The following is a 27,245-nucleotide window of genomic DNA, read 5'->3' on the forward strand; positions in this document are numbered from 1 at the left end:
GACTTTCTTCAAGATCAAAGGACCAACCTTATATGGCAGCTTGGAGCACCATCCCAGATTGGAAATGGGGGATTGAATGTCGGGCCACCAGGAAGGTATGCCATGTTTCACAGGATTATGTGCCTAGGAAGGGCAGGGCTGCACAGATGAGGCAGATTCCCAGGACACTGTGGTGACCTGTCGTATACCTCATTTCTCTCCCTAGCATTCTCGGACTCACACAACAGGTTCTTCACTGCACATGACAGTGGCTGCTCTTGAGCCTCCCTCTTCCATCAGGGGAGGGGGGAAGGGGGGAGGAGTGGCCTGGGGTTTCTGAGCTCTGTGGCCAGCTCTACCTCGATCCCCTGGAGGTTACTCTGTTAAGTCAAACAGAGCAGGAACTAACCTGGAATGTCAGGGTCTCCTTGGCGAGCAGCCGAGACCCCTCTTGGACTTGCCCTTGTCCTCTAGCAGCTCCATTTTCCAAAGAACACACACTGGAAGGAGATGGGCAGGCACTGGGGCCCCCAATCCTTAACACACACTGTGCCAGCTTATCTGGTGCTAGCCTTTACTCCAGCCACAGCAGGAGAGGGAAGAGAGTTCCTTCTGACCCCCTGCCGGGGCTCCAGCAGAACTTGGCAAAGGACAGTATCAGCGACTCTCCATAGGGGCCTGGTGAGACCGAGCCCAGCCTTTTGTGTGTGGCCACTCCTGGGCACTGCTTGCCAAGCTGCTCTAAATCTTCCAGGTCCTTGAGGGCAGCCACGTGCAGTGGGGAGTCTGGACTGACGAGTTAAAAGAGAAGCTCTCCAGCCTTCTGCAGGATGGCCAGGTGCCATCATGCCTCCCAGGTTCTGGGAGTTGCCCATGACTTTGAAGAACTGCTCTGCTTCCCCTGACTGGCCGTTTCTAGGGTTGAGGCCAGGCATGCAGATGACTATGCTGAGGGTCAATCAAGTGCCCAAGTCTTCTCCTGCTGGGGCTGTCAAGACCCCAGGCTCTGGACTCTACCATGACCAATAAGAGCTGCAGACAGCAGGTACTATTTTATTGGGCCTTGAAAGCTTTAAATACAGAAGTGGGGAGGGCTGGCAGGGGGCAGATGTAGACACGCTGGCATTTGAGAATGGACGTATCAGAAGAATCACATAATCAATCAACAGGTGGACAGAGAGCTGGGGAGAAAGGCAATCTGGGATAGAAGTGGGGTGCCAGCTGGCCTTGGGTGTCAGGATCATGCCCTATGTTAGGACAAAGTCTTTCATGTTCCTGATTTGAGGACAACTTTAAAAACAAAACTGCCAAATAAAAACACAAAATCAGCTGGGACAGACTGTGGACAGCAGTGCCTGTCATCTCAGAAGACAATGGCCTGCCCTCTGAAAGCCTTGGGCTCCCCCATCCCACCTCCAGCCCAGATGGTGCCCCACAAGACATTTCCATACACTGAAGCAAAGCTGGACCCAATCTACACCCCTGATCTGGGGTCTGGAGCTGAAAACACCCTCCCTGCAGAGGAGGAGGTACTGGTGTGAGCGGGGCTGGGGGCCAGACCCGCTTCCTTCCTTAGCGGCTGTAGCCAAACTCATCAGCATCGTCGGCCCGGAAGTCTCCATAGCGCCACAGGTTCAGCTGTGAAAAGGCAGAAAATGACTGTGAGGTGGGACCCGTTGGAACCCTAGAATTAAGCCCCCTTTCTCAGCTTCCCATGGAGCCCTTGAGGCAAAAACTCACCCTGGCGCTCTTGGCTGACTCTTGGGCATTCAGATACTCTGTGATCTGGAGGGACAAGGGAAGAAAGGGAGGTCACAAAGAGGGTATTTGCCACTGAACAGCCAGAATGACCCTAGGGGCTGCCTGGGTCTGGTCTGCGTTATTCCCCCACTCAGCGGGTCGCCAGCTCCCTCAGAACAGAATCCAAAGAGCATGGTCACATGGGCCTTCTTGCTGTTCCCTGATTCTTTGGACTGGCTCTTCCATCTGCCCGAAACACTCTTCCCCTCATGTCCACCTGGCTACTAATCTTGCTTCTTTGAGAACTGATAAAGCATCACCATCTCAGTGATGCCTCAAATGATCCCATTTTGAATTCTAATCATCCCTCCCCCACACTGATTCCTTTTATTTCTATTTTCTCTTTTTCCGTTGCATTTATCTTTTTTTTTTTTTTTTTTATCTCCTATCAGTTAATTTCACTGACTCAGTATATACGTTTTTTGTCAACTCATGTTTGAATGTAGGCTCCATAGTGGCAGAAATGTCTCTTACTCACGGAGGTTCGTAGGCCCTCAATAAAACCTTGTTGAAAGAAAATCAGTGAATGAATGAACACTTGTAGGGTGTTTATTCTCAGATACTGGGCAAAGGAATGTTCTAGACACCAGAGACGTTATGGGTAGCTTCCTAGGGGAGACAGTGAGAGCTCAAACATTTACAGGGAAATTTAGGTCAACTCCAAGGGCAATCTCAAGACACTGGGGGTCTCTAGTGAGAAGACTAGGGGTGTCATGCTTCTCCTGTCCAGAGGAGACACAGTAGCAATTCACACTGTGGTCTTGTTCCAAATGAATCACCATCCTGCACAACCAGTGCCATAGACCCAGAGGCCGCAAGAAAGAGAGGCCTGGGAAAAGGCACACTGGAGAGAGAAGGCTGCTTTCAGCACTGCCGCTCTCATCCCTCCTCTCAGAGAGACTGTGGGGAGGAGCTGGGTTCCGCAGGAGGGCACAGGCTTCCCCCCAGCCCGTCCTGAGGGGGAGATGCCCATCCCAACTCCCAATGCTTAGTAAGAAAGGCAGTGCAGGTGGGTCCCAGGTGTCAGCCACAGGCCCTTCATGGTCCAGCCTGTGAAGCAGCGAGGCCCCAGGTGCCTTCCCCATCTCCGCACCGGAAGACTCAGGCCCAGCTCCATACTCTGGGCGGGTGGGGGGGGGGGAGGGGGTGGCTTTTCAGAGAGGCAGGAGGGTGGCAGGGGCAGTCCCTTAGGCCCATCCCAGTTGAATCTGGCTCCAAGTGGCACTGCAAGTGAGCAGCTGGCTCCAGACTTGGGAGTTTATGTTAGAGAGAAGGAATGATAAAGGGAGGTGGAGGCCCTCTCCAGGCCACCCCTGGCAAGGCTTTTCCAGCCTGCCACCTGGGGGCACATGCTAAGGGACCCTCCCGCTCTAGCTTATAGCTGCATTCTCAGCCAAGCCTGCAGCCAATTAATTTGAGATGTAATTAGCTTTTTTTTTTTTTAAACCCCAACAAACCCAAATCCATTATCTTTCTCTAGCAGGAACAGCAGGATGGAGAGTTCCCTGCTTTGTCACTGGCTCTTGATGCGGCCCCAGCCCCCCTGTGATGGCAGGTGGGGAGCACTGGCAGCCTGGTTCCACATCACGTACCACTTTCTGGAATTGTTTCTCCTTGCGCACCTCCACCATGACCAGGCCCTCCTTTACCAAGCCGAGCCCCACGTCCCCCTTGGAATCAGCAAACTGTAGGGTGACATGGGGGCAGCCAGCGCTCAGGTGTTCCACATTGAGCAGGCACTGAGTGTTCTGGATATCCCGTACCACACTGTCCACAGCGTCTGTTCGAGCATCCTCCTGGAGCAGACACACATGCAGCTTAGTGGGAGGCAGAAGGGTGAGCTTTAAAGACAGCCACGTGGGCCCCAGGTCCTGTTCACGGACCTCCAAGTAAGTGTCCAGCAGGTGCAAGCATCTCATTCCCCACTTCCTAACAAGGAAGGAAAGAGCCTCCAGACAGGAAGCATCCCCTCTCCCTGGCCTGTCCTTTCCCTCCCCACCTAGCCTATCTGCATATATCCCAATCTTGTCACCACCCCTATACCCTGCCCACCTGCCTTCTGTCTCTGAGAAAAAGTGGCTTTTGTCCATCCAAAACTGACCCTCCACTTGCTGTCTTGGCCCCCCATCATCTCCCACCCCCACCAGACTGTGCTCTAGTGCCCTGACCCCTCATAGTCCTGCTTTTGTGCATGCACTGACCTCTCAGGCTCTCTCCATCATGCCCCTGACCTATGCTGTCACCACTTTCTACCGCTGTTTCTCTTCTGCCCTTCAGCAAATTTCATGAAAAGGCATAAAATGTTCTATGGCACCAATTCCTACCCTACCATTTGCTCCTTAGCACCCTCCATCTGGCAGCAGCTCCAAGCAGGCTGTTCAGACCCTGCTCTGAGCACCAGGGACCTCTGTTAGGGCTGAAGCCAAGGGTACTCGCCAAGCCTTATGCCTGACCTCCCCAGGGAGCTGGACACTGCAGATCGGCTCCTCACTTCTGGAAACTGGGTGGCTCTGCCACCCTGAGCCCACATTTTCCTCTCTGGATGCACATTGTCTCAGGTTCTTCGTTGGATTTGGGAAGGCCAGCATTTGCCAAGACTCTCTCTTCCACAACCTGTCTTCCACATACTGTCCTATATGTGCCCATGGTTTTGGCTCCCAACTCTGTGGTTCTAGGTCTCCTCGCTTTCCAAACTGAACACTATCAAGCTGCCTGGAGTTCCCACAGCCCCTAATTTGCTCCTTTTTGTCCTAGTATCTCGGCCAACAACATCATAGCCACATGTAAGAAACCCAGTCATCTTCTGTTCCGCATTTCCTGCTTCCCCTCCCCAAACAGTGCCCCTGTGGCACATTGGTGTGATCAGGCTGTCACTGTGTCTAGCCTGGACTTCCACTACTATCCCATCCAGTCTCTGACAATGGCCCCTGGAGGAACTTGCAGAACCAGATTTGACCGTGTCACACCTATGCCGAAAATCCTGCCCCTACCCATCAGGCCCTGATTTATCTTTCCATTTTCATCTCTTGCCACTGCCCACAAGGTCCCAGACTCCCAACCGTGTGGATTAGTCTTTGCCCAAAGTGCTCTGGCCCACTGGGCCCATCCATCTACAGAATCAGCTCAGATGCTCTAATGCCACCTCCTCTGTGGCACCTTCCCTCAACTTCCTTGGTCACTCCCATCTCTTAAGTCCTGTCACTAAAAGGCTAATGGTCACTGTTTCTATCTCCTAGTAGCCTGTGAGGGCCGCCATCAGTGGCTGAATGTCACGGGACAGCCTTCTTAGGAAGGAAGGAAGGAAGACTTACGTCTTGGGGCACCTGGATGAAGGCGAAAGCATACTCTGTGGCCTGAGCAGGCAGCACACGAGTGCTGAAGGCAGGTGGGAGGGTCCCCAGGCGGGTGGACGGCAGGATCTCTCTCTGCAGAGGACATGTCAGGCAAGAGCATTACATACTTGATGCCCACCCACCCCTGCCCTTACTCTCTCACAAGATGACTCCTGTGACTGGGTCTCTGGAATTGTAACTCAGGCCCCGGCCACGACTTGCTCCCACTTAGCCGCATGTGCAAGCAGGCAGCCATGGCTTACACCTTCTCACCCTGGGCCTGGTGTTGGCACACCTGGTGTCTACTAAAATAATCAACTTGATCACTGATCTCTAGCCACGATTTCCACCTTTTCCCAATGCTTTCCCTCTGTGATTCCTTGAATACTTTTCCACAGGCCAGGGGGTGCTCTGCTGGAAAAACACACTGAGGGTCCCGACAGTCCTGCAACATGGCAGGACCTCTTTTGTGTATCCCCTGGTGCTAAGTTGGGAGCATGGACCAACTCTGGGCTTCTGCTAATTGACCCTCAAGCCTAGCCTTTGAGGAAAGTGGACAAACATCAGGAGTAGCATGGTTCTGAACTCCAAATTTCTCTCCTTGCTGCTTGCTGCCGTGCCCACAGGGAATCTTCCAGAATTGTTAACAGACTCCCAGGCCCAGCCCTAAGGGCTTTTCTCAAGGGTGCTCGTCACTCTGCTCCCTTACGACTGTCCTTTCCCAGCAAGCCTAGGTTTGGGCACGTGCTGGGGATCAGCACACAAGCACCTAGTCAAGCATGAGGACCAGGAGCTGTGGGGCAGTGAGAACTTCCATGGGCTCTCTCTTCAAAGAAGTTGGGCAGAAGATGAGCCAACCTTGGGTGTGGCTGGGCACTCATCCTTAGTGCCCAGAAAGGAGACTCCTCAGAGCTCAGAGACCTCTGATGAGATACATCAGCTGTGCCTGGTCTCTCAGGGTTCAGTGGCCTGTAACACGAACCGCAGAGATGTTTACATGCTCACCGTGGAGTCAGGAAGGGATTCAGAGCTTGCAGGAACCTCTGAGAGCTCAGAGGGACTTGACGCAGGGGACTATTGTGCTGAATGACCCTGGCAGCCCCCCGGGGGCCCCCTCTTTGCCTACTCTTCCACTTTCCTGGTCCCCCACACTCACATTGCCATAGTCAATGTAGAAGACGTGCACTTTGGCAGGAGACTCGACTTTTTCCACTCGGGCGCGGTACCTGCAACGGCAGTACAGGCAGAGCTCAAGGGCCAGCCCTAGAGAGTCTGGCCTCCCTGGAGCCTTAGTGACAGCAGGGAAGTGGCACAACACTTCCCTGCTCTGGGCTCAGAGTGAACACCCCTGGGTGTCGCAGAGGGCAGTTCTCAGACTCCATGAAGGCCCAGGTGCGGGGCATGGTGGCCACCATCTAATGGAATCAGAGCCTCACTGGGAGCAGGGGGAGGGAGAAGGGAGCATGTGGAGCAGATTAATGTGTCCTTGGGGCATAAAGCAACAAGACTAATGACTAGATTGATGTCTGCTGTTTAAAGCCAGCACACTGAACAGCAGCTGTAATTAGCCGGCAGATCTGTCTGGGAGGCCGCGGCAGGGAACACATCCAAGTCACTTCGTCACCCAGGGAAGGCCATGGGCCCTACTCTTGGTAGATCAGACATAAGTGACCTTCTTGCAGCCTGTGAGTGCTCCTGCTCATGTTCCAGACAGCTGGGCTGGAGGGTCGGGCGGCTGGTCTGGACTCACTAAGAGTCAGCCTCCACCCTCCCTACCCCGTGTGACATCATTTTTTCCCGTGTGGGGTGAGGGCTGTGTCGGAGAGTCTCAGCCAGCCATGGCTCCCTCAATAGTTTCCCAGGAACAAGAAGAGACACTACTTCTATACATGAGGCTCACTGGGCTGCAGGAAAATCATAGGCCCCAGAAGGGTGGTGGGCAATGAGGAGGGTCATACTGGAGAGCTGGCCAAAGTCAATCACCACCTGCTGGAAACCAGGTTGCTAAGGCAAATGCCTGAAGTCTACCTGGTAGCTATGCAGGCCTGTGCCCTGAGGACAGACCTGCTATTGCTCCTGCTTAAGACTCTGCTCAGTTCCAAGTGGCTTACCATTCTCCATCTACAAACTTGGCAATGCAGAATTCTCCCCGGCGGGGGGCATAGGAACCTTCGACAGGAGGGTGGCTGGCGATGTCATTTCGCATGTTCTCCATCAGCTTCTCCAGCTGGGTGCCTGCAGGGGAAGAAGGAGTGAGACCTGGGTTGGGGAGCAGGCAGGGCATGGTGTTCTGCATTTGCCTGTGGCACTGGCCTGCCCCATTCCACAGGGAAGTCCTCTTTGGTCTCTGCTCAAGAGGTTTACACGGTCTTCAAAAGTGGGACAGGGACTTGCTGACACGTTGGGCTTCAGAGGCACACAACCACACAACATCAGCTCTCCAATCCACCAGCCAGGGCTTTGGAAGTCACTTGGGATGTTCTTGGGCTCCATTCAAGTAGGTGGACGAAACATGGGGATGTGGAGCCAGGCCAGCTGGCCTCATCCAGGGTGGGAGTGGGACAGCTTACACCCATTCAATGAGGGCTGCAGCCATTCTTTGCCAGTGTCTCCCCGGGACAAACATGAAGGATGGGCCCCACACAACCTTGGGCAAGGAAAGAGCCTCAGATTCTGAACCACAGAAGATGGGGAGCAGAACCCAGAGTATATTCAAACTTGGCTACTCTGGCTTTGCTTACCATGTCAGGTACATGCAAAAGCAAGCTTTGGTACTGCTGGCGTTCCAACCTCCCACTCCAACTTGTGCTCCCTTTGGTGGGTGGGGGAGAGTCTTCTTCCCTGCCTATCTTTCCCCAATCTTGAGTCCCTGTTGCTCATCAACTGGTAATCACATTTGGCAACACCCAGGGTCCTCTCAGGTTCCCTCCTCAAGCCCTAATGCTGTGTCCTCCGGCCCCACTCAGCTAAGCATCAGTCCCCAGTAACTTTACTTTCCCATCCCCCTTGGCCCTGCCTCTAGCTCTGCATCAGCCCTGTTGTGCCCCCTTTGCTCTCTGAGTTAAGGGTAGCTGGGTTCATGTAGTGTGGGTATGGGATTCTTCTTTCCACCTCCAGAGCCCATGGCCACACTGTAACAGGTGCCTAACACATGCTGGCTGTTGGTACACTTGTCAACAGTTGGCCTTATATGTTCCTTGTCTGGTTTATGTTTCTGCCACTATGCTGTGAGCTCCTTCAGGGCACAGACCATTGCTCACTTGGTTCTGTTTGCTCTTGCAAGGCTTAATAAATCCCTGACACATGCAGAATGCTTAAGAATTCAACTGTATTGAAGATGCACTCTGCATTCACAAAGACATGTCCACTCTTGGACCTCTGCATGGGCCACTGTCCCAGCATTCATAAGCCCCAGTTTCAGAACAGGGACTTTTAGGAAACAGCTGTCCTCCCCCCCCAACCCAGCAGTAAACTTTCTACAAGACAAATTCTTTCCATACTTGGTCTATTTTTATTTTTTTGCTCTAAGGCAACAGAAGCAGACTTTGCCTCCTGCAAACAAGTCCTTACACAGAGCCTGGCTGGTCATTTACAGCTAATGGCAAAGCTTTCATCATTTCATTAGATCCTTCCTGAAGGCAGGCTTTAATTAAGAGAAGAGACACAAGGCAAGAGGATGTCCCCTAGGAGAGGATGAAAGGTTTCAGAAGAGGGAGGCTGTAGTTGCTGAAGTTTATTTTCAAGGATTTTATGGAACCAAGGTCAGGTCTTCTCTTCAGGAGTCCACTACAGCCCTCCAGATAGCGTGCCAACAAGCGCCTCACCCCCTTCCCCAGTGTTTCAAGAATACATGGTTTCCCCCTTGGTTCCTTTTCTCCTACCTTGGCCACTACTCGCTGCAGTGTTCTGGCTCCCTAGAGCTGACCGAGATAGCCAGGTGGGGCACAGAGCATGCCCAGGAAACCTCTGAGATTATTGGCTGAAGCCTTGAACCTGTAAGCTCTGTCCCCTGGAGAGGCCAGGAAGAGCCTGCTAGGGAGCTGTTGAACCTTGGCCAGCTCTTCAAGCTCCCTTTTTCCTGAGCTTCCTGAGGCCCATTCTTCCTGGCTCCTGTGCTCAGAAACAGCTCTTCTTCCTGCCTGGACCACCAGTCAAAGACTCCTTTCTTTGTCACACCACCCAGACCTGGCAATGCCCAGCAGGACTGCAGCTGACCTCAAGGGAACCTCATCCTGAAGGCTCATTAGCTCATCTCTACCCCTCTCTGGCTCTTTTCCCTCCCAGGCAGAACCAGCCCAGGGCTCAAGAAAGTTGGTTTTCCTTGGTGAACTGACATGGCCACAGAACAGCTGCCTGAGAAATGTCATTAGAGGGAAGTGGCTGATGATCCGGAGGGGCCAGGCAAGGGGAAGGGGGCACCGGGGGGCTGGGCAGGCCATACCCTGCCACCCACGGGGCTGCCTCGAGTGCCACTGACTTCCTCAGGCTCCTCTCCCTTGCAAGGATCTGGCTTCTTGGACCCCGAGGTGGCTATAAGAGCTTTTCCCTCTACTCTCAACTAAAATGGTTCCCTGCAGAGGGATTCAAGGAGAGGAAGGAGGGGAGGGTAGAGAGCAAAGGGAGTGGAGGTGGGAATTTGAGCCGGAGGGGTCACAGGGCCATGGCTGCAAGAGTGGCTTCTACTGCTCTGTCCTCCAGAAGCCTGAGGTATCTGCTGAGGTGTCCCCTGGTCACAGGGCACAGCATTTGAAGGCAGGAGGAGGATGGAGACAGAGGGTCCTTCAGAAAGACTGCCGGGGCCGGGGGGGGGGGGGGGGGGGGGGGGATGGGATGACTTCCCCTTGAGCGCAGCCTGTTTCCATGGCAACTGGCTACCACTCAGGGCTATGGTAACCTCTAGAGAAGGAGAAACCCCAGAGAAAAAAGCCCAGGCTCCTCTCCTCCTGCTGCCTTCCCAAGGAAGCTGAGGGGGAGGAGGGTTAAGTGATGCTGGTTTGTGCTTCCTGACCACATTGTGTCAATCTTTTCCTTGCTTCCTGATAGACTCTGAGAGCTACAAATCCCCATGCCTAGCCCAGCCAGGGGTGTCTGAGAAGAGCAAAACAATTCCCCAAGAATTTGAGTATCACCCAGACCAGATGGGTTACCTCACCAGCCCTCAGAGACCCTGCTTAGCCTCACCCACTCCAGGGCTCACTTGCGGTACATGAAATAACCTGAGGGCACAGAGCAGCATGTGGGGCCCAGGGGATGGCCAGTTGCCAAAGGCTATTTGGGAGAGGCCCCTGGAATGCACAGGCTGTGCCCTTCCCCAACCCTGCAGAGCCGAGGGGGTTCTGGAGGCAGGCCGGGCTGGCGTACTCACCGGTCTCCACATCCTGCACATAGAAGTGCAGGTCATCAGTGATCTCAGTCACGAACACTGGCTTGTAGCTGGCAGAGCGCTCTTTCTCCTCTAGCACGGGCACCACCTCCTCCACGGGCTGCTCCTCATAATGGGCCCAGACCTGCATGTGCAGTCAGCAAAGGGGGTTAGGGGGTTAGGAAGTAAAGCCAGAAAGGACACAGGAAAGGGGCTGTGGGCAAGTGGGGCCACCCCTGGGATGAGACTGTAGAGTCACCACAGGGCACTCACATCACACTGAGCTGAGCCCCTAGAATTCTCCTACCTCTGACTGGGTAAGGAGAGCACTCTGAAGTTCTTCTGATCAATCATTTCTCAAATGCTGGCAGGTATCAGAAGCAAGTGGGGAGCTTATTAAAAATGCTGGTACCTGGGTCCCAACACAGTCTACCAAGTTAGGATGTGTTATAACTGCACTCAGAGAAAGTAAAACAAACCAAAGCAGGCACCCAGGCAATCCTCACACATACCAGAGCATGAGAACCTTGGTGTTGCAGTGGTTCTGGATCCCCACCACCCTCCTCCACAGCACTCCGGAGGGGTCACTCTGAACTCCCAAGGCCCTCACACTGTCCAGGGCCGTGGTGCTCCTGACGCTCTCCAAGTGACAGCCCTACGCCGTGGAGGGGAGGGTCTGTCACTGTTTGAGAATGCCTCCTCTCGGCACCTTCTCTGTCTTCACTGCAAGCAGGTTGTTCTGACTGCAGCTCAGAAGCTGGGCCACTCCCCTCCACCCAGGCCCTTCCCCTCCTCCCCTGGCCCTGCACTGTCAAGGCCACAGCTGCTCAGAAGCTGATTCCGTGTGACAGCGCGTCAAGTCCGATCCTGCGGCCAGGAGATTATCCCAGTAGTGAAGCCTGTCAGAGTAGGAGTGGGCGGGGGTGTCCAGCTGAGTAGTGAGAAGGGGGTGAGGGGCTGGACCACACACAGGGTCCCCACAGATACACAAGAACAGGGGGTGACAAAAGTATTAGTCAAAACATACACACTTCCTAGGTGCCAGGCGCTATTCAAAACATGCTCCAAGCAGAAATTCATTGAATCCTCATGACAACCCTTCGGATAGGTATTAATGTTGCCCTGTCTTACAGACAAGAACTGGAAGCACCCAGGCTTGCTAGAAGCAGCAGAACCATGATCTGAACCCAGGCATCTGGGTGTCAGAGATCTCTGAGGGGGCATTATCGACAGTGACCAGGCATCTAGAAATGGAGGGCAGCACTGAGCAGTAGGAAAAGTTGTAGGTGGGAGATGGGGTGTCTTGTCCTTGAATTTGCTGTTGGACTTTGGTCAAGCCATGTGCCTCCTGCATCTTCTTTTTTTCCCTTGCAAGAGGAGCAAGTCTGACCACATGATCACTCAGGTGATCCTGAGATCCCCAGACGGCTGGTGGAAGCAGCCCAAGGGCAGGAATGTCAGAATTACTGAACTTCCCTGGGTCACACCTGCAGAAGCCCTGCTCCCGCCTTCAGCGTGGTGTGAGTATGCTTCCACTAGAAGGGGAGGCCAGGGCCCTGCAAACTGGGGGACTGAGCATGGGGGAGGCTGCTAGGGAGTGGCTGAGGGGGATGGGAGAGATGTCACCTGGGTGCAAACCTCTGACAGTCACACACAGCAGTGACATCACCTTCTGACTTTTGGGGAGGGGCTTTAACCCAACCCTCCCTGACCCCTCTCACCTACTCCCAATATTGGTCCCACACAGCTACTTCCCTCCTCACTAGCATCCAGACATCTCTGTTTTGCACATGCCCAGGCCTGGGTGCCGTAGGAGAGGAGACAGACAGACAGTAAGGCTTTAGTTTAGTAACATCAGAGCCTCCAGGCCGAAAGGGGTCTCTAGCTTTCAGACTTCCCTGTGAAAGGGCCTCTTCAATCAGAGGCCATGGCACGGATAGCTGAAGCATCCTGGGGGATAGCCACAATGATTTCTGGTTCCAAGGCCGACATCCTATTGAGGGACTTTCTCCCCAGACCCGAGAGTGGAAGGTCCCCAGGGAAGTGACTATTCAGTCACCGCACCCCCACCCCCCAGCCACGCTGGGATGCATCCGTGCAGCTCGAGGGCCAATGGGACTCTCACAAGCCTGCCAGCACTGCCTTAAATGAGCTGAAGCCAAGTGCTGCCCCCTCCTCCCCACCCTCCTCTGCTCCCTTCTCCAGCCAGCACCTATCTTCCAACCTGTCTGCAACCCATCCCCAACCAGGTTAGTGGGTCCTTTTTGGCCTACCTCGTTGTTCTTACTACCTATCTCCCCACAGCACATTAGAAAGTCAGGGCCCCATCCCAGCCCCACACTGCATCCCTCCGCTGTAGGGAAGGAGGCTCCTCAGCAGCGTTGATGAATTGGGAACAGACTGACAGGGTGAGAGCAGAAACTGCTAATGACTCCTCAAGCTAAAGCGCCCAGGGCGACAGCATCAGGTTTCCTCCTGGGGGAGGGGGGAAGGAGCTCCTCTTCTGGCAGGCTCAGGTGGGCAGTAAGCTTGAGGTCAAGGAGGATGCAAACAAAAGCTCCAGGGAGCTTGCAGGCCTCCAGCTCCCACCAGGGAGGGTAGCAGTAGGGCCAGTCCCGTGACAAGTTCCACAGCTCACTGGGGAATGGGAGGGGCACAGCAGGGTGTACCCTGCTGCTTCCCAAGGTGAGAAGTATAAGGTGGCCTAAGGGTAGGACATTGAAAGCTGCTCCTATCTCTAAGGGAGGGCTGGCTTGGCCCCTCAGTAGAGCCCTGCAGGTTTCCCTCGGAGGATGGAGGGGACCATCTATTCCCTGGGACCTAGCCAATGGCATTTGGCAAACTGGTAAATGCAGCCTGGCTAAGTGGCTTCTAGGTGGGAACCAGCTAGCCAGCTGAGGCCCTGACCCACTCTCAAAACAAGGGCACATTTTGCCCATATTGGCTTATGTTGCCCTTCTGCAGAACTGGGGCAGAGAGAGGACAGACATACTGGCAGACAACTGCCACTTCCCCACAGCCATGCTGAGCCCTCTCTCAGATCAGATCCCTGACAAAGAGCTTGTTTTGGGGAATTCGCAGGGAGATGCTCCTCATCCTGGATCCACGGGGTGATGACAAGGAAAACCCAAAGACCCTTTCCAGAGAGAACAGTAATTGTGCCTGAACACACTGAACACAGACTCCGTGCCTTACGACTCTCCCCCAGGTTCTGGGCAGATGGAAGAGCTGGGGAAGGACCTGCATGGCCAAGATGCCAAGCAGAGGATGGGACTCTGGAGCTGGAAATGCCCTTGGCCTTTGGTGGAGGCCAGCCTGAGCTGGGCGTCAGCAGCAAGGCCCAGGGATGCTCGGAGATCCACCCAAGGCAGGGATCTGCTCTGCTCTGGGCCCACTCCCATGTGGCATTAGTGTGGAAAGGTCTTTCCCAGCTCCTCTAATTTATAGTAGGGTCTGTTATTAGGCTGGGGGCCAGGATGGCACTGTGTCCTGGGGCGGGGTTCCTCTGTAAGCCCTCCATGACCCTGGCTACAGACCCAGGCGGGGGAATGGCTAGGGAAGCAACTCCTTCCTTCCTCCCTTATCTGTTCCACTGCCACTCTGTCATGCCAATTCCTGTTCTGCTCAGGTCCCCTCTACATTGTGGGGCCAGGTTAGGAGCACAGGCTGTCTCTCCTCCTATCCTCACCCATCCCTGGCCCTCCCTCTTTCCCACACTTCCTCCCCAGGGAGCCCCCAGATCCTTGCCTGGCAGAAGATGGGTGATGTGGACTGAGGCTCCACTGGCTAGAGGCTTTCCTATTTAATATCACTGCTCAGGAGGCTCCAAGGGTGGGGCTGGCAAAGGACCAGGGTGGTGGAGGCCTTCAAGCTCGCAGTGGGGAAGACAAGTTCAATAAAAGGCAATCAATGGCCAATCCAGCCCTGTCCAGGGCCCTGCTGGGGCAGAAGGGAGGCTGGGGAGGGTGGTCCTGGTGCCTGCCATCTATGGCTCTGTCTTTGGTCCTCAGACCAACCCAGTATTCCTGCAGGAGGAGGGGATAACTCAGCATTAGCCTCCTATAGAGGAAAGCATCTCCTGACCAGCATCTTCATGAGGAGCGGGGTCTGCAGGGTACAGGAAAGAACTGGGCCCAGTAGGGAGGCAGCTAAATTCTCATAGCTGGGAAACCAGCATTGCCAGGTTCCCGCAGATAGACCCACCATGATCTCATAACCCCACACGTGCCTGTCTCTGGACAGTGAAGGCAGCCCTCCTGGGGTCACAAGCAAGGCAAGGTTGGAAATCCTGGAGACACTTCAGACATGCCGTTTGCTGTCCTCCAGCTGGCTACCAAATTCTCTGAGTCCAGCCAACTCTGAGGGGTGGTGCTATGCTCTACACATGCTGCTCCTGGGAACCAACCCCACCAGAAGAGGCAAGCCACACCAGATTCTGCCAGGATCCTCGAAGAGGATGGGATGTGCAGGAGAGGGACCCAGGAGGCAGGCAGGCCCTCACACTGAGAGGAGCACACTGCATTTTAACTGGCCTGGAATAAAAACACGTAGCCTGTGTAAGTAACTACTGAGGATTCCTCCTCACCATCATTGTGCGGCACCAATGAAATGATGTCCTGGGCTCTTTCAGACAAACCCACCATGTAGTAAATAGTGATGCCAGGGTAACACCCAGCAAGGCAGCCATCCCTCCATCTCAGGTCAGATTCCCCCCTCTGTCTTCTCCTGGGTCACTCTGGGGTCTCTAATCTCAGAGAGCAGAGCCTGAGGACAAAGATGCTTTCAGAATCTGAGCCTTAGGAGCCAGTGCTTTCCACACAGACCCCCAGCTAATTCTTCAGTGAAGGCTCAGCCCTTTGCACACATGGCCCCAGTACCACATCTCCTCCTACCCCTGTAGCAGGCAGAAGACATGGGGGTGGCAGCCTTAAGTTCAGCTGTCACCAACAGGAAACCCAAGAAGCAGTTCTTTTGTGCTAGAAGCTAAGACTGCCCGCTCCCTGTTACTCTAGGAAGATGAGGTTTAATGTGAGCAGAATTGGGACAAGAAAGGGTTAGAAGCCTCCTCAGAGGCTTCATGGTGGCCTATTCCTCCAAGGCATGGACAATCCCTTTCAATCTGTCCCAATCTTTTTGGGTCATCTCTCCCTAGAGTTCTTTCACCCCTACTGGGGGTTGGTCATGGATAGGGAATGGGAAGAAAAGGAATAGAGAGATCCAGGCAGGTGTCCCTCAGCTGGGTCCCTGAGGGAAGATAGCCAGGAAGAGGCAGAGTGAGGTGGTGTCTGTTCTGGGTTGGAAGATAATGGGGAGCCCTGAGGCCCTGAAGCCCCCTACTCCTCTTGGCAGGTGTCTGGGCCTTGGCTCTGGGAGGCGAGTTGCAAGCCAGATGGCTGCCCCATGGGGAAGGAAACGTTTATTCCTGGAACAAATTTATGGCTCAGCACGGCTGTCCCATGAAATCCTCCTGAAGCTCAGAGAAGCCCTGACAAATTGGTGGCCGGCTGATTTACTCCCATTATCAGGGCTGGGCTGTAAGTCAGTGGTGACAGGCTGAGTTGGAGGGTGCCAAGCCCAGCTCCCACCACCAAACCACTGGGTTCTTTAATCGTCCATTTGTTTCCAAAAGCTGCTTTCCAACCCACCCCCCTTGTCTTTTCAATGCAGTGTCTGCAGAGACTGATGGGCTCTAAATCTGTTTTCTTAACAGCTTTATGCATCTCCTGGGGCAGCTTCCACAATGGGGCTCCCTGCAGGGCCATGTAAAGGAAATTCAGAAGGGGGCTGCAGGTGTCCAGGTAGCTCTGAGGGCAGGGGGAAGGGCTGGGCTGGAGAAGGGACAGCCCCCTGGGTTCCTGCTCCCCAGGGGCTCCCCCAGTCATTCCTCTCATGGTTTTGAGATCACCTTCCAGACACCTTTCTGCTCCACCAGGTCCACCAGAGTAGGCCTATAGCTGAGGATGCCTAAGCTGGCAGGCTCTCTCTTGCTCATGTGTGGTTCCTAAGGTAGGGTCTCAGACCAACACCGACCAGGGTCCCTCAACTGTGGGATAACAAAACCACTCTGCCTGCTGTGCGGAGGCAGTAATGTTTTGGGGGAGGAGAGGGAAGGAGAGAAGAAGTCTGAGCTCTGGGGTGGCACCAGCCTCCTCCCCAGGAGGCCCACTTGCCCATGATACCTTCTCTTTCTTCTGCTTGGCGGCCTCCTCAGCAGACAGCAGGGATTTGTAGTAGGAGCTGCGCTCGGCAGTGAAGTGGACCTTGGAGAGTGCGTGCTCCACCAGCAAGACGGACAGGTTGGCGCTGTCAATGTGCAGCCAGCCGATGAAGTTGCCGGCCTTGTCCATGCTCTCTACCTCCACCTCTACCTGGGGAACAGAGGAAGGGGGTGTCAGCCTATAGGAGGCAGCCTCTGGGCCACCAGGGGGGACCTCACACCACAGGACAGGGGCTCATCTGGCCCAAAGAGCCAGAGCTTCTTGGAGCTCTGGCACTGCTGACCCCTCTTAGAACCCTTTGCTTCAGTTCCGTAAGTGTGATTCTTGCTTTTCTGCCTCACACCCAGAATCATCCTTTACAGAAACGTCACTGACCAAGCAACTTCAAAACTTCCCTCATCTCAGCTCTTTTGAAGTAAGGGAGTCTGTGGTCATCGCTGTGCGCACGCGTGCGAGTGTAGCTTGGGGAGGAGTGAGATAAAGCAGTAGACACAACTCAGGGAACATCACTCTCTTCTTTAGCACCCACCCGGCCCAGCAATTCTAGAAAGACAGGCAGGCCCCAGGAGCAGGGCAATCCCTGAGGGTGCAGAGCTGAAGGAATTAATGAGGAACAAAGGTAATGAAAGTGGCTGGATGAAAGCCAGGTGAGGAGAGGAGGGTAAGGGGGCAGGTGAGCAGAAGGATGTGAGCAGGAAGTGCACACAGGGCAGCTAGGGGGTGACCCCAGCAGGAAGCTGCCCAACAGGAAGCACCAAGAAGGGTGTAGTCACTACTCCAAGTCCAGTCCTGGGGGCTGTGCACTGTGGCTGAACTTCAGAACCCTCAGGGACCCCTGCGGTGCTCTAGAGCTCCTGAACCTCTTCCATGGAGGGCCTCCTCAAGACCCAGAACCACAGACACAGTACGGACTTTGCTCCTCCAAGAAGGTGGCCTCGATGCCACAGCCTTTGCAGTGGCTGATTGGCTCCCACCTCATGAAGGCAATGGCCCAGGGTAAATTTCTTCTTTGATTCTCTCCCAACCTCCTCCTTTCTCTGCTAAAGGGGCTTGTAAAAGCCTTTGCTGCCAAATATGAAAACTTGTATTAATTTAAACAGCTTCAAGCTCGATTAAGCAATAAAATGAATGTCTAAATACGTGGGAATTCTCTGAAGCCTGGGCTGGAGCCTGGGCTGGAGCCTGCGGCAGCAGCGTAGGCCAAAGGGTTAGAGAGGTGAGTATAGGGGAATGGGGAGCAATGTGGGGGACAGGACAACTCTTAAGGAGATGAAGGGTGGCTTGGGCTTACGGAGAGAAGGCAATGGGGAGAAAAAGAGGGACAGGACCAGGCAGGCAGGACCTGGGCTTCTCCCTATCCTTGAGCACCCTTTTCCTACTTAATTAAGGCTAACAGTTTACCTTTCCAATGGAAATGCAAGTTCAACGATACCTGAGGTTGGGGTGTGGCCCAGAAGCAGATATGAAGAGTTTATAAGAGTTAGGAAAAAACATTCTATATAGATCCATTCTAAGTTGACTCTGTATGTGGGTAGACAGGTCCCCCATTCCTGGACATCTTATCTTTTACCATGTTAGTGGCCCAATACCTTTTCCTAAAACTGATGGTTGCCCTGATGGAGTACAAGGCCTCCTTCTAGTTTCAAGTAGCCTGTAGTGGGCCAGTGTGGTTGTAACAAGAAGCTTGATGGCTACCTACGTCATTTCTCTTGGCACTGGATTGCTAGGACAGAGGCAAGAACCTCAGAGGCAAACTGATGAAGTACCCAGGTAGGTACAATCATGCTCATCTTAGAGGGTGCCCAGATTGAGATCGCAACTCACCAGCAAACCCTGAAACCACACCTCACCCTGGAGGCCACAAACCAGATGCTGGCCTTGCAAGGGCTTGCACTAGCGGGAGACTCCAACAATGAGTAGCCATGCCTGGGGTCAACACTGCCAACTCTCTTGGCAGGTGAACACTGCCTTCACACTACCTAGCCTCTCCCTGCCTGCAATCGATACACTAACTTGGGCTTGACAAGTCCCTGGGCCCAGCCAGCTGCAGAGGAAAGAAATCTCTATCCTTGGGCACTGTCTTCCAGTTGAATCCATCTTGCCTTAGAGAGGGAAATAAAGTTGTAGCCTGGAGGTCTCCACTTCCCCTTTTATTATGGCTGCTGCAAACTCCTAATTTCCCAAAGGCACTCAAGGGAAGGTGGACTGGGCTCAGTGAAGGGATGAGGCTACTCCCGAGTCTCTTGGCTTGTGGCCTTTCTATCCAAGCCCTGTGCTGTGTCTATTCTTCTGGGCACACAGCATTCACTTTGAAGACCAAAGTCTTAACCCTCCTCTAAACCTCACCAAAGTTTCACAGGGAGCAAGCAAGGGTTAATAAGCATGATGCTCCCAGGCTGGTATATGTGTTCATTGTTCATCACATTTCTCTTAGATTAACTGCCAGGAATTTGTGGCTTGACTCTAGCATTTCATGGGCCAACGTCTGTATATGCTCTATTTCTCTGATCAACTTTAAGACTCAGGTTTTTTTTTTTACATTTTCTCTATCTCTTTTAGAAGATTTATTTATTTATGGGGGTGGGAGGGAGAGAGAATCCTCAAGCAGACTCCCCACTGAGCAGGAAGCCTGAGGCAGGGCTCTATCCCAGGACCCTGAGATCATGCATGACCAGAGCCAAAGTCAGAAGCTTAACCAACTGGGCCACCCAGGTGCCCTGGTATTTTCTCTTAATTAAAAAAAATACATATAAATACATACTCATATAGAGATATACAGATACGGTTGATTCTTGTTATTTGTAGTACTTATGTTCTATAAAGTTACCACGAACACTGAATTAGTGAATCCTGAGCCACTGCTCCCAGAGGAAACACAGGATTAGGTTCCTCCAAGACTCTGGTCACAACTTATCAATATGTAACCTGCTTCTGTGCATGTTTTTGTTTAAAGACATCTTATTTAATATTTACTGATGTTTCATTAACATTGAATTCACAGTCAATAGCACTGTAACTCATGCCTGAATAAAGCTTATCTAACACATGTATTTTCTTCTTAAGGCACATCACAGCCTTCTTGTACTTAGGAACACTAGACAGCACTTCAGTACTCTGCTCGGAGGCCATTTTAAACTGCAAAATTGCCAAGAAAAAGCACACACCAAAAAGAAACGGGGGGAGGAAACGTGGCACTAAGGAAAAGTACACTTGTTTATGGTGTGAGAGCTGAAACAAAAAGGCAGAGCACCACCTTTTGCAACCTTAATTGGGAAAGTACCCACCTGGAGTCTCCAATCTTTCATGACTCTGCACATCCACAAATGATCAAAAAGTACCATGAGTACTGATTTTGGGTTATAAATAAAACTTAGTAAGCGAATTTGCAAATATGGAATCGTATATAACGAGGATTGACTATATACTGATGCACAGAGAGCTATTTCTTTCAAGTTTTCCTCAAACTGAAGACAAGAGTTAGGGGAGGCTTGTTCTTGTCAAATACACAAGAAACTTTCTGTTTTTTTTCTGGCTATTGTAATCACGAATGAGACCCACTGTTCATCATGTGTTGTGTATACAACATTGTTGTATACAACATTGTTACTTGTCTCTTCAGCATCTTGTGGAGTGTTTTAGGGAGAGATTTGGACTCTACAACTTCCCTACAACGGCAGGTGACATCAGGGATTTCAAGCCTTGGGTGACTACCATGGGCTACCAGGATGGCTGATTTGTGGGTGGGCATTTGGTGTGTACACGTGTGAGCTGATATGGCCTTGAGGGCACCACAGGATATGTGTACACATGGACACAAGCGGCATCAGCAGGGAACAGATGGAGGCTCTTCTCTTCATTCCCCTCTTCAGTGTTCAAGTTGAAGCTGAGACCTAGGAAAACAGCACAGAGGGGAAGAGAAGGCTTCCTGAGAGAGATGAATGGGGCCATGGCATCCCACTGGGGAAGTGGCTGGGTGAGAATGAAGCAGCAAGCAGCCTAGATGCCCAAAGGTCAGACCTGCTCCTTGGGTGCTGCTGCCTCACTGCGCACCCCTGCTGGTCTGGCCAGCCACCAGCATCTCTTGCCCTCTGCTCTTGAGGCAGACAGAGCAGGTGGTGAGCCAAGCCTTGTGCTGTGTCTATTCTTCTGAGCACACAGAATTCACTCTGAAGACCAAAGTCTTAACCTTCCTGTAAACTTGACCAGAGGCCCTGTGAGCTGAGCTCGTTCAGTTTCAACACCACCTCCCTGTGAGGGCTTCTCTAACCCAACAAGTGAATCACCCTCTGAGCACCTATGGGCTCCCCCACCCTTTGGCACTGAGGCAGCAGTGTGTAGCACAGAGGTTTGGAGCTTAGACTGTGGAGCTAGAATGCCTCAGTTCAAGTCCACCTACTAACTGCATGAGCTTTGACAAGTCACTTATCTTCTGTGTCTTTGCTACAAAATTGGAATTGAAGTATTACCTATCTCAAAGGATTTGTTATGATTTTTTTAATAATATTTTTTTTATTTATTTATGACAGTCACAGAGAGAGAGAGAGAGAGAGAGAGGCAGAGACACAGGCAGAGGGAGAAGCAGGCTCCATGCACCGGGAGCCTGACGTGGGATTCGATCCCGGGTCTCCAGGATCGCGCCCTGGGCCAAAGGCAGGCGCCAAACCGCTGCGCCACCCAGGGATCCCAGGATTTGTTATGATTAAATGAGCTAATACAAATATACTAAGCACTGACACATAAATGCTTCATTATCATCATCATCAACTTTGTAATAGGGGCACTTATTTCACTTCCAAATGTCTTTATTCTCCAACTAGACTGTCAGACCCAAGGGGAACAAAACTAGTTCTCCACTCTGAATCTTCCTCAGAGCTGGGCAGAGACATAGCAAGGAAGAGCATGGATCTTGGAGTCAGACAGATTTGGGTTCAAATCCTATCTCCGGCTGTGAATTTTTGGAAAGTCACATGACCTCTTTTCTTTCCTAGCCAGTTTTCTTTCTCTGTAAAAAGAGAAGTGGGAAAACAAAAAACAAAAAACAAAAAACAAAAACAAAAAACAAAACAAAACAAAAAAACAGAGAAGTGGGGCTTGTGTATTAAATAAAGGCAGTAACATAAAATGGCTTCCTCTTCCCTTCATCAAATAGGAAGCAGCAACAGCTCTGCTTGGGCTGAGCTCCATCCCCTTAGCTCTCTCCCCACCTAAAAAAGCTTTGGGTTTCTTAAGCCCTGGTGGCCTCATGTGAAAGACAGAATGGAGGGAAGGCAAGTAGGAAGAGCTAATGTGTGACTGTCCTCAAACCCAGCCGAACAAGCAGATGAGAGGTCTTTCTCCACCCTAGGGCCAAGGGGGTGGGGGGGTGCAGTCCAGCCAGCCATGCCCAGCCAGAGAGCAGCTAGACACACTGGACTCAGCCTGCCTGTGGGCTGGGGTAGCAGGCCCTGCTGCCTCACAGTGGGACACGTCTTCCTGCTCCCAAGCACATTAATGTGCCACTAATGAAATTGTTCTGGCTTATTTACCAAATTAATACAAACGGCACAGGCTGTTAATTTGCATGTCTCCTAATTACTGAGGAAGAGCTCCCATGCCCAGGCAACTGGCACACCTCAGGGCCCACCCAACCGAGCTGTGGCCTCACCCTGTGGGTGGGTGAGGAAGGGGAGAAGGGAAAGAGGAAAGGGGAGAATCAGAGCAGCCCCCAGCTCACTCTCCATGGCTGGGAACAAACAAGGAAGAGAAGGTGTCGGTAGCCATGAATTTGTTTCACTGCCTGTAATCCTCCCCTTAGGGGCTGGAGTGCCTTGGCCTCCAGAAATATACTCTGTCCCTGTCCTGCTCTGTCTCCCAAAATACTCCTTTTTCTACTTGTCTGGATTCTGTCCAGCTTCCTAACTTAGGAACTACTTCAATCAGGCAGGCAGTGGGGTCTGAGTCACCCTCCTCTAGGCAAAGCAACACTTGCTGAGCCTGGGGGTACAGTGCTGGGCCGGAGCGGTGCCGGGGGTCACAGGAAGGGAAGTCCAAGTGAGGCAGGGGACAAGGCTCTTATAGACACTCCTCCTCTCTCTCAACTTGTTCTGGTCCTTCCCAGCCAGTCACCCTTCAGATTCTAAACCTTCTGTAAAGTGAGTGTGTGAGTGTGTGTGTAAAGGAGCACGGAGAGCTGTATCAGTTAAAAGGTCACCATAAGACCACAGAGAAAATTCTGACTGCTCTGGGCATTTATTTAGCTGCCTTACCTCTCCTGATCCATGAACCAAACTGGATGCCTACTGGTTTCAAGTCTGGGACAAAGCTGAAAAAACACATAGGTCCTCCCGTAGCCTTCTTTGGGTCTTGGGGAGGTGTGGGCCAGGGAAGAAAGAAGGTATTGGAAGGTGCCTCCACTGAAAGGCAAGCTACAATAAGGCAGCTAGTTATCCCCCTCCCCACCACAAACCACACTCAGGGCAAAGAAACCCCATACATATGTATCCATCTTCCGTTTTCTGTGTGTCAAGAGGATGGAGAAAAGGTTCAGCCTCCCCAAAGTGCACTGGCCCCATCTCTCAGCAAAGTGTCTGAGGCAGCACAGGGAAGGCTGTGGAATGCGCGTGTGTGTGTGTGTGTGTGTGTGTGTGTGTGTGTGTGTGAGAGAGAGAGAGAGAGAGAGAGAGAGAGAGAGAGAGAGAGAGTGTTTAGAATAGCCGAGGGGATGCTCCCTCCCTCATGGGGAGATGCTCCCTCCCACAGGGGAAGTGGGCTGCCTCAGGCAGGACAGGTGAAACCAGGTAGGCCCCAGGAGCAGTGCAGGCCACCCCTGCCCTGGCACCTGGAAACACCTGGAAACAAGGACTTCCCGCGGGTGTGTGTGTGTGGCGGGGGGGGGGGGGGGGGGAGGTGTGTGTGTGTGTGGGGAGGGTTATACAGGCCACCAGTTCCTCTCACAGGCAGAGAGCAGAATGCTTAGGGCTGCCTCTGGGGAGGTGACATCAGGGGCCCTAACAACAGGCAGAAGCCTCTAGCCATAAGCCTGCTTTAAACACCCCCAAAGCCACCAGCAACAAGAATGGGGCAGAAGCCTGGAACTGGGAACAAAATGGGAAAGCTTGGATGGGAAGAAGGCCCCAAACAGCAAAGAGAAAGCCAAGAAAAAGCCTAGATTGGAACTGTGATCTGAGCTGGGTGCATGTGTGTGTGTGTGTGTGTGTGTGTCAAAAACCCCCTCTAGGCTCAGTTTCTTCAGGTGCCAATGGAACCAGGGTTTTACGGTGCTCTCAGCTCTGAAGTAGCTGAGGTTAGAGTCTGGCTAGAGGGCTGGCGGTATACTAGTATGACTAGGGGCAGAGGAGAGAGGAGACTGTGGGTTACGTGGGAGGAGGGTTAGTGGGGAAGCCCCATGGAACCCTCAAGCCCCGCAGAAAAACTTGCAGAGGGGGATGAAAGGCACTCAATCCTCTTCCCTACCCGTGCTTCCCACCAGAGTTCTCGGCCACAATGTGAGTAGTGATCCAGAGCAACCAGATTGCAACTGGGACTCCTTGCCTGCTACCCAGAGGTAGCCACGTCTCTGTAGAGCTGGGTTTTCCACCATCACTGATGCTGCACGAAGGCTATAATGTGCTGCCACAGCTACAGCTGTGAACTTAAAGAGACACCTCACCTTAATATAGTAGCAACTTAACACAGCCAACGTGTACCCTCCACTCACAAGCACGGCAGATACACCGTCTCTTAGAGACGATGAACATTAACACGACGCAATTAATAATGTGACGCTCTGGGAGCTAGAGAGGCAGTGCCCATGAAATACCTCCCGGGTCTCATTACCGGTGGCTGCCAGCAGGGAGTGGGCAGGGGAGAGAGGCAGGCAGCCGTACAAATCCTCCCGGTGCTGGAGCAGCGGGGCCCTAGTCCTTACCAGTGCCTCTGCTCCTAACCCCTCAGCACCTCCAGATCAGATGACTCTTTCAAGTCCAACCCACAGTGCCAACTATTCTCCAGAAAACCTCTTCTCTGACATCCGTGCGCTGGCCCAAGCCAAAGCCCTAGGAATGCCTGGAAATCAAGCCTGGGTTGGCAAAGTGGCACGAGGGGCCAAGGAGCTCCTGGAGGTTGATGGAAGGCCTGAGCACTGAACAAGATGGCTCAGCCAGAAGCTCAGGGTTTCTTTCTCTCTCTCTCTCTCCTTGACTACCTCAGGGATGAAGGGTGGGATGACAGGGGTAGGGGTGGGGGGGACGGGGCAGCTCCCAGTCCCGCCTGAGGCAGAGAAGCAGCAGCCAAGGCGATGAGCAGTGTCTGAGTCTGCCGGGAAATGCAAACCTGCTGACTCCAGGCCTTTGCAAACGGTAACACAGTTTATAAACTGACGCAATCTATTCCTTTGGTGCAGACAATGAGGAAAGTAGATTGTTCATCTTCCCAAGAAAACCCAGGGTAAAGGCTGGAAGATTTAACTCTCTCTTCCCTGAGGTTCACGCAGGGAATGAAGCTGCCCGCATTCTGCCCCCTGTCCAGGGCACCACTGGTGGCAGCTGTTCCCAGAGGTTTCCTGGGCCTGAGGCAAGCTTTGAAATTCCTTCAGAGAGTAGGGCATGCCTGAATGGCCCAGCTCCTCCCATGCTCCCTGGCTGGCGCGGGGAAGAGCCGTGAAGACTGCTTTCATTGGGCCAGGGAGGCAGCCACAGCGGCGTTCTCTAAAGCCCAGCCAGAATACCCCAGGCTGTACCCAAGCCCCGTGAGGACTGAGTTAGTGGTAAGACGATGGTTGGCGTCTGGTCAGGACAAATCAGCGTGTGCATGCCATGGCATAATTGCGAGTGGTTATCAAACATCTGACTTGGTCTGAAAGGAACCGAATGTTGTCCAATCACATTAGATTCAAATGCCAGTTCCCCCTTTGCAAGCACCTGTATCTCCCTGATCCCAAGGCCTGCTCTGGGATACGGGCACTCTGCTTTACTACCCTGACTCTCAGGCTTCTTCACCTCAACTACAGAGGGTTCCTATGGGGACCCACACCTCGCCTTTAAAGAGTCCTTATATTAATGACTTCTTTCCTTTCTACCTTGGAGAAAAGGAAATGAAGCCGACTCTAGATCACACCCTCTTCCGCTTCCTCAGGCACCAATCACCTCTTTTCTACCATTCCTATTCCCTTTTTTTGTCAGTGTCTGCCTCTTTGCCTATGAATCTTTTGCCCATCCTAGAAAATCTCGCTGCAGTCTCCATTCCCACCCGGCTGACCGGGTTCTCCTTGCCCAGACTTCTGCTGCCCTCCTGTTTCCTTCCCGGTCCACCGTGGTGACTCACCACTGTTGGTATTCCAACATAACTAGCACCACACAGTCATTCAAGAACTCTTGTCATTTTAACTATTTCTTCTCGCGTTTCATTGTTGTTGACCTTTTGAAGGATCTGATAGTAAAGAACCCCTCTTCCATTTTCAACTTTCTTTCTTTCTTTTTTTTTTTGTAAAGGCTTCTGCGCTTCCCAGTCATGGTTTCTTCTCCCTGTTCTTGGTTTCAATTGTGAACTCTTTCCCAACATGCTCCTTGAATATGGATATTCTCCAGGGGGCCATTTTAAGCTGTACAGTCCCTGTCTTTCACTGCTCTCGCAATTATAGGACACCACAACTTTATTTCCAGTCCAGACCTCTCTTCAGAATTCAACTCCACCTGAGAAATTTCACATATAACAAGTCGAATCCTGAATCTACTATCTTCACTATAAAACCAGTTCCTCCATCTGCATTTCTTATCCCAATTGGTAGCATGAGAAGCTTGGAAATCATCCTTTGCTCCCTTACATTCACAATCAAACTCCAGGGCACACTACTCCTACATCATAAATATCTTCTGGATTCTTCCCCCCCCCCCCCCCCCCTTTTTTTACCCTTACTATCTCTCCTTGAGTGCGGGTCCTACTTTGGGTAGCCATCTCCTTCACTGGTATCCCTATCTCCCTGCCACAATGCTGTGGAGAGGCTTGTCGCAGCCAGTATGGCCTGATGGGTAGACAGGCTAGGGAGCCAGACTACCTGGGGCCAAGCCTTGCTCAACTGCTTACTAGCTGTGTGACCTCCAGTGACTGATTTAAACACCCAAGAAGAGTTTGGTATATAGCAAATGCTCAGTAACTGTTGTTCTTACTTAACAAAAAATCCAAACCTGGTAATTTCTTCCATTGCTGAAATCCTTTCCTTGTTCTCTGCTACAGTTCAAATTCCTCAGCACAGCAGGGTACAAGCTTCTTACAACTGGATTCTTACCAGTCTCATCTTCTACCATTCTGGCCCTCATTATTTTGATCTAGTCATGCCAAACCAACTCTAGCTCCACACACAATGCACTGTTCCAGGCCTCTGTACACACAAGTCCCTGTGGCTAGAATGCTCCTTCTATTATTGCACCTGTGAACTCCTACTCAACACATCAAGACTCTGCACAGATGGGATTTCACTCAAACCATTCCATTATTTACTTAGTAATGCTCTTCCCCACAGCACTTTGTTTATACCACTATTACTTACAGTATTCTAATGAGCATTTATTAATGGTATCT

General features: G+C 52.4%; 1 protein-coding gene across 2 annotated transcripts in view; it reads right to left on the reverse strand.

The window, feature by feature from the left end:
* Positions 1–1,012: 1,012 nt before the first annotated feature.
* Positions 1,013–27,245, reverse strand: part of SND1 (staphylococcal nuclease and tudor domain containing 1) — a 420,776-nt gene continuing 394,543 nt past the window's right edge. The window contains exons 17-24 of one of the 2 annotated variants that reach the window (XM_049093379.1): positions 16,653–16,841; positions 10,477–10,618; positions 7,223–7,346; positions 6,268–6,337; positions 5,091–5,204; positions 3,372–3,575; positions 1,720–1,764; positions 1,013–1,617 (exon numbers count right to left, since the gene is read on the reverse strand). In XM_049093379.1, the coding sequence (XP_048949336.1) occupies positions 1,552–1,617; positions 1,720–1,764; positions 3,372–3,575; positions 5,091–5,204; positions 6,268–6,337; positions 7,223–7,346; positions 10,477–10,618; positions 16,653–16,841 (954 nt within the window). In that variant the 3' untranslated portion in view covers positions 1,013–1,551. The remainder of the gene's footprint in view (positions 1,618–1,719; positions 1,765–3,371; positions 3,576–5,090; positions 5,205–6,267; positions 6,338–7,222; positions 7,347–10,476; positions 10,619–16,652; positions 16,842–27,245) is intronic. The other variant, XM_035698273.2, reaches the window with a different exon arrangement.

This window comes from Canis lupus, chromosome 14 (genome assembly GCF_003254725.2).
Source record: "Canis lupus dingo isolate Sandy chromosome 14, ASM325472v2, whole genome shotgun sequence".
Lineage (NCBI taxonomy): Eukaryota > Metazoa > Chordata > Mammalia > Carnivora > Canidae > Canis > Canis lupus.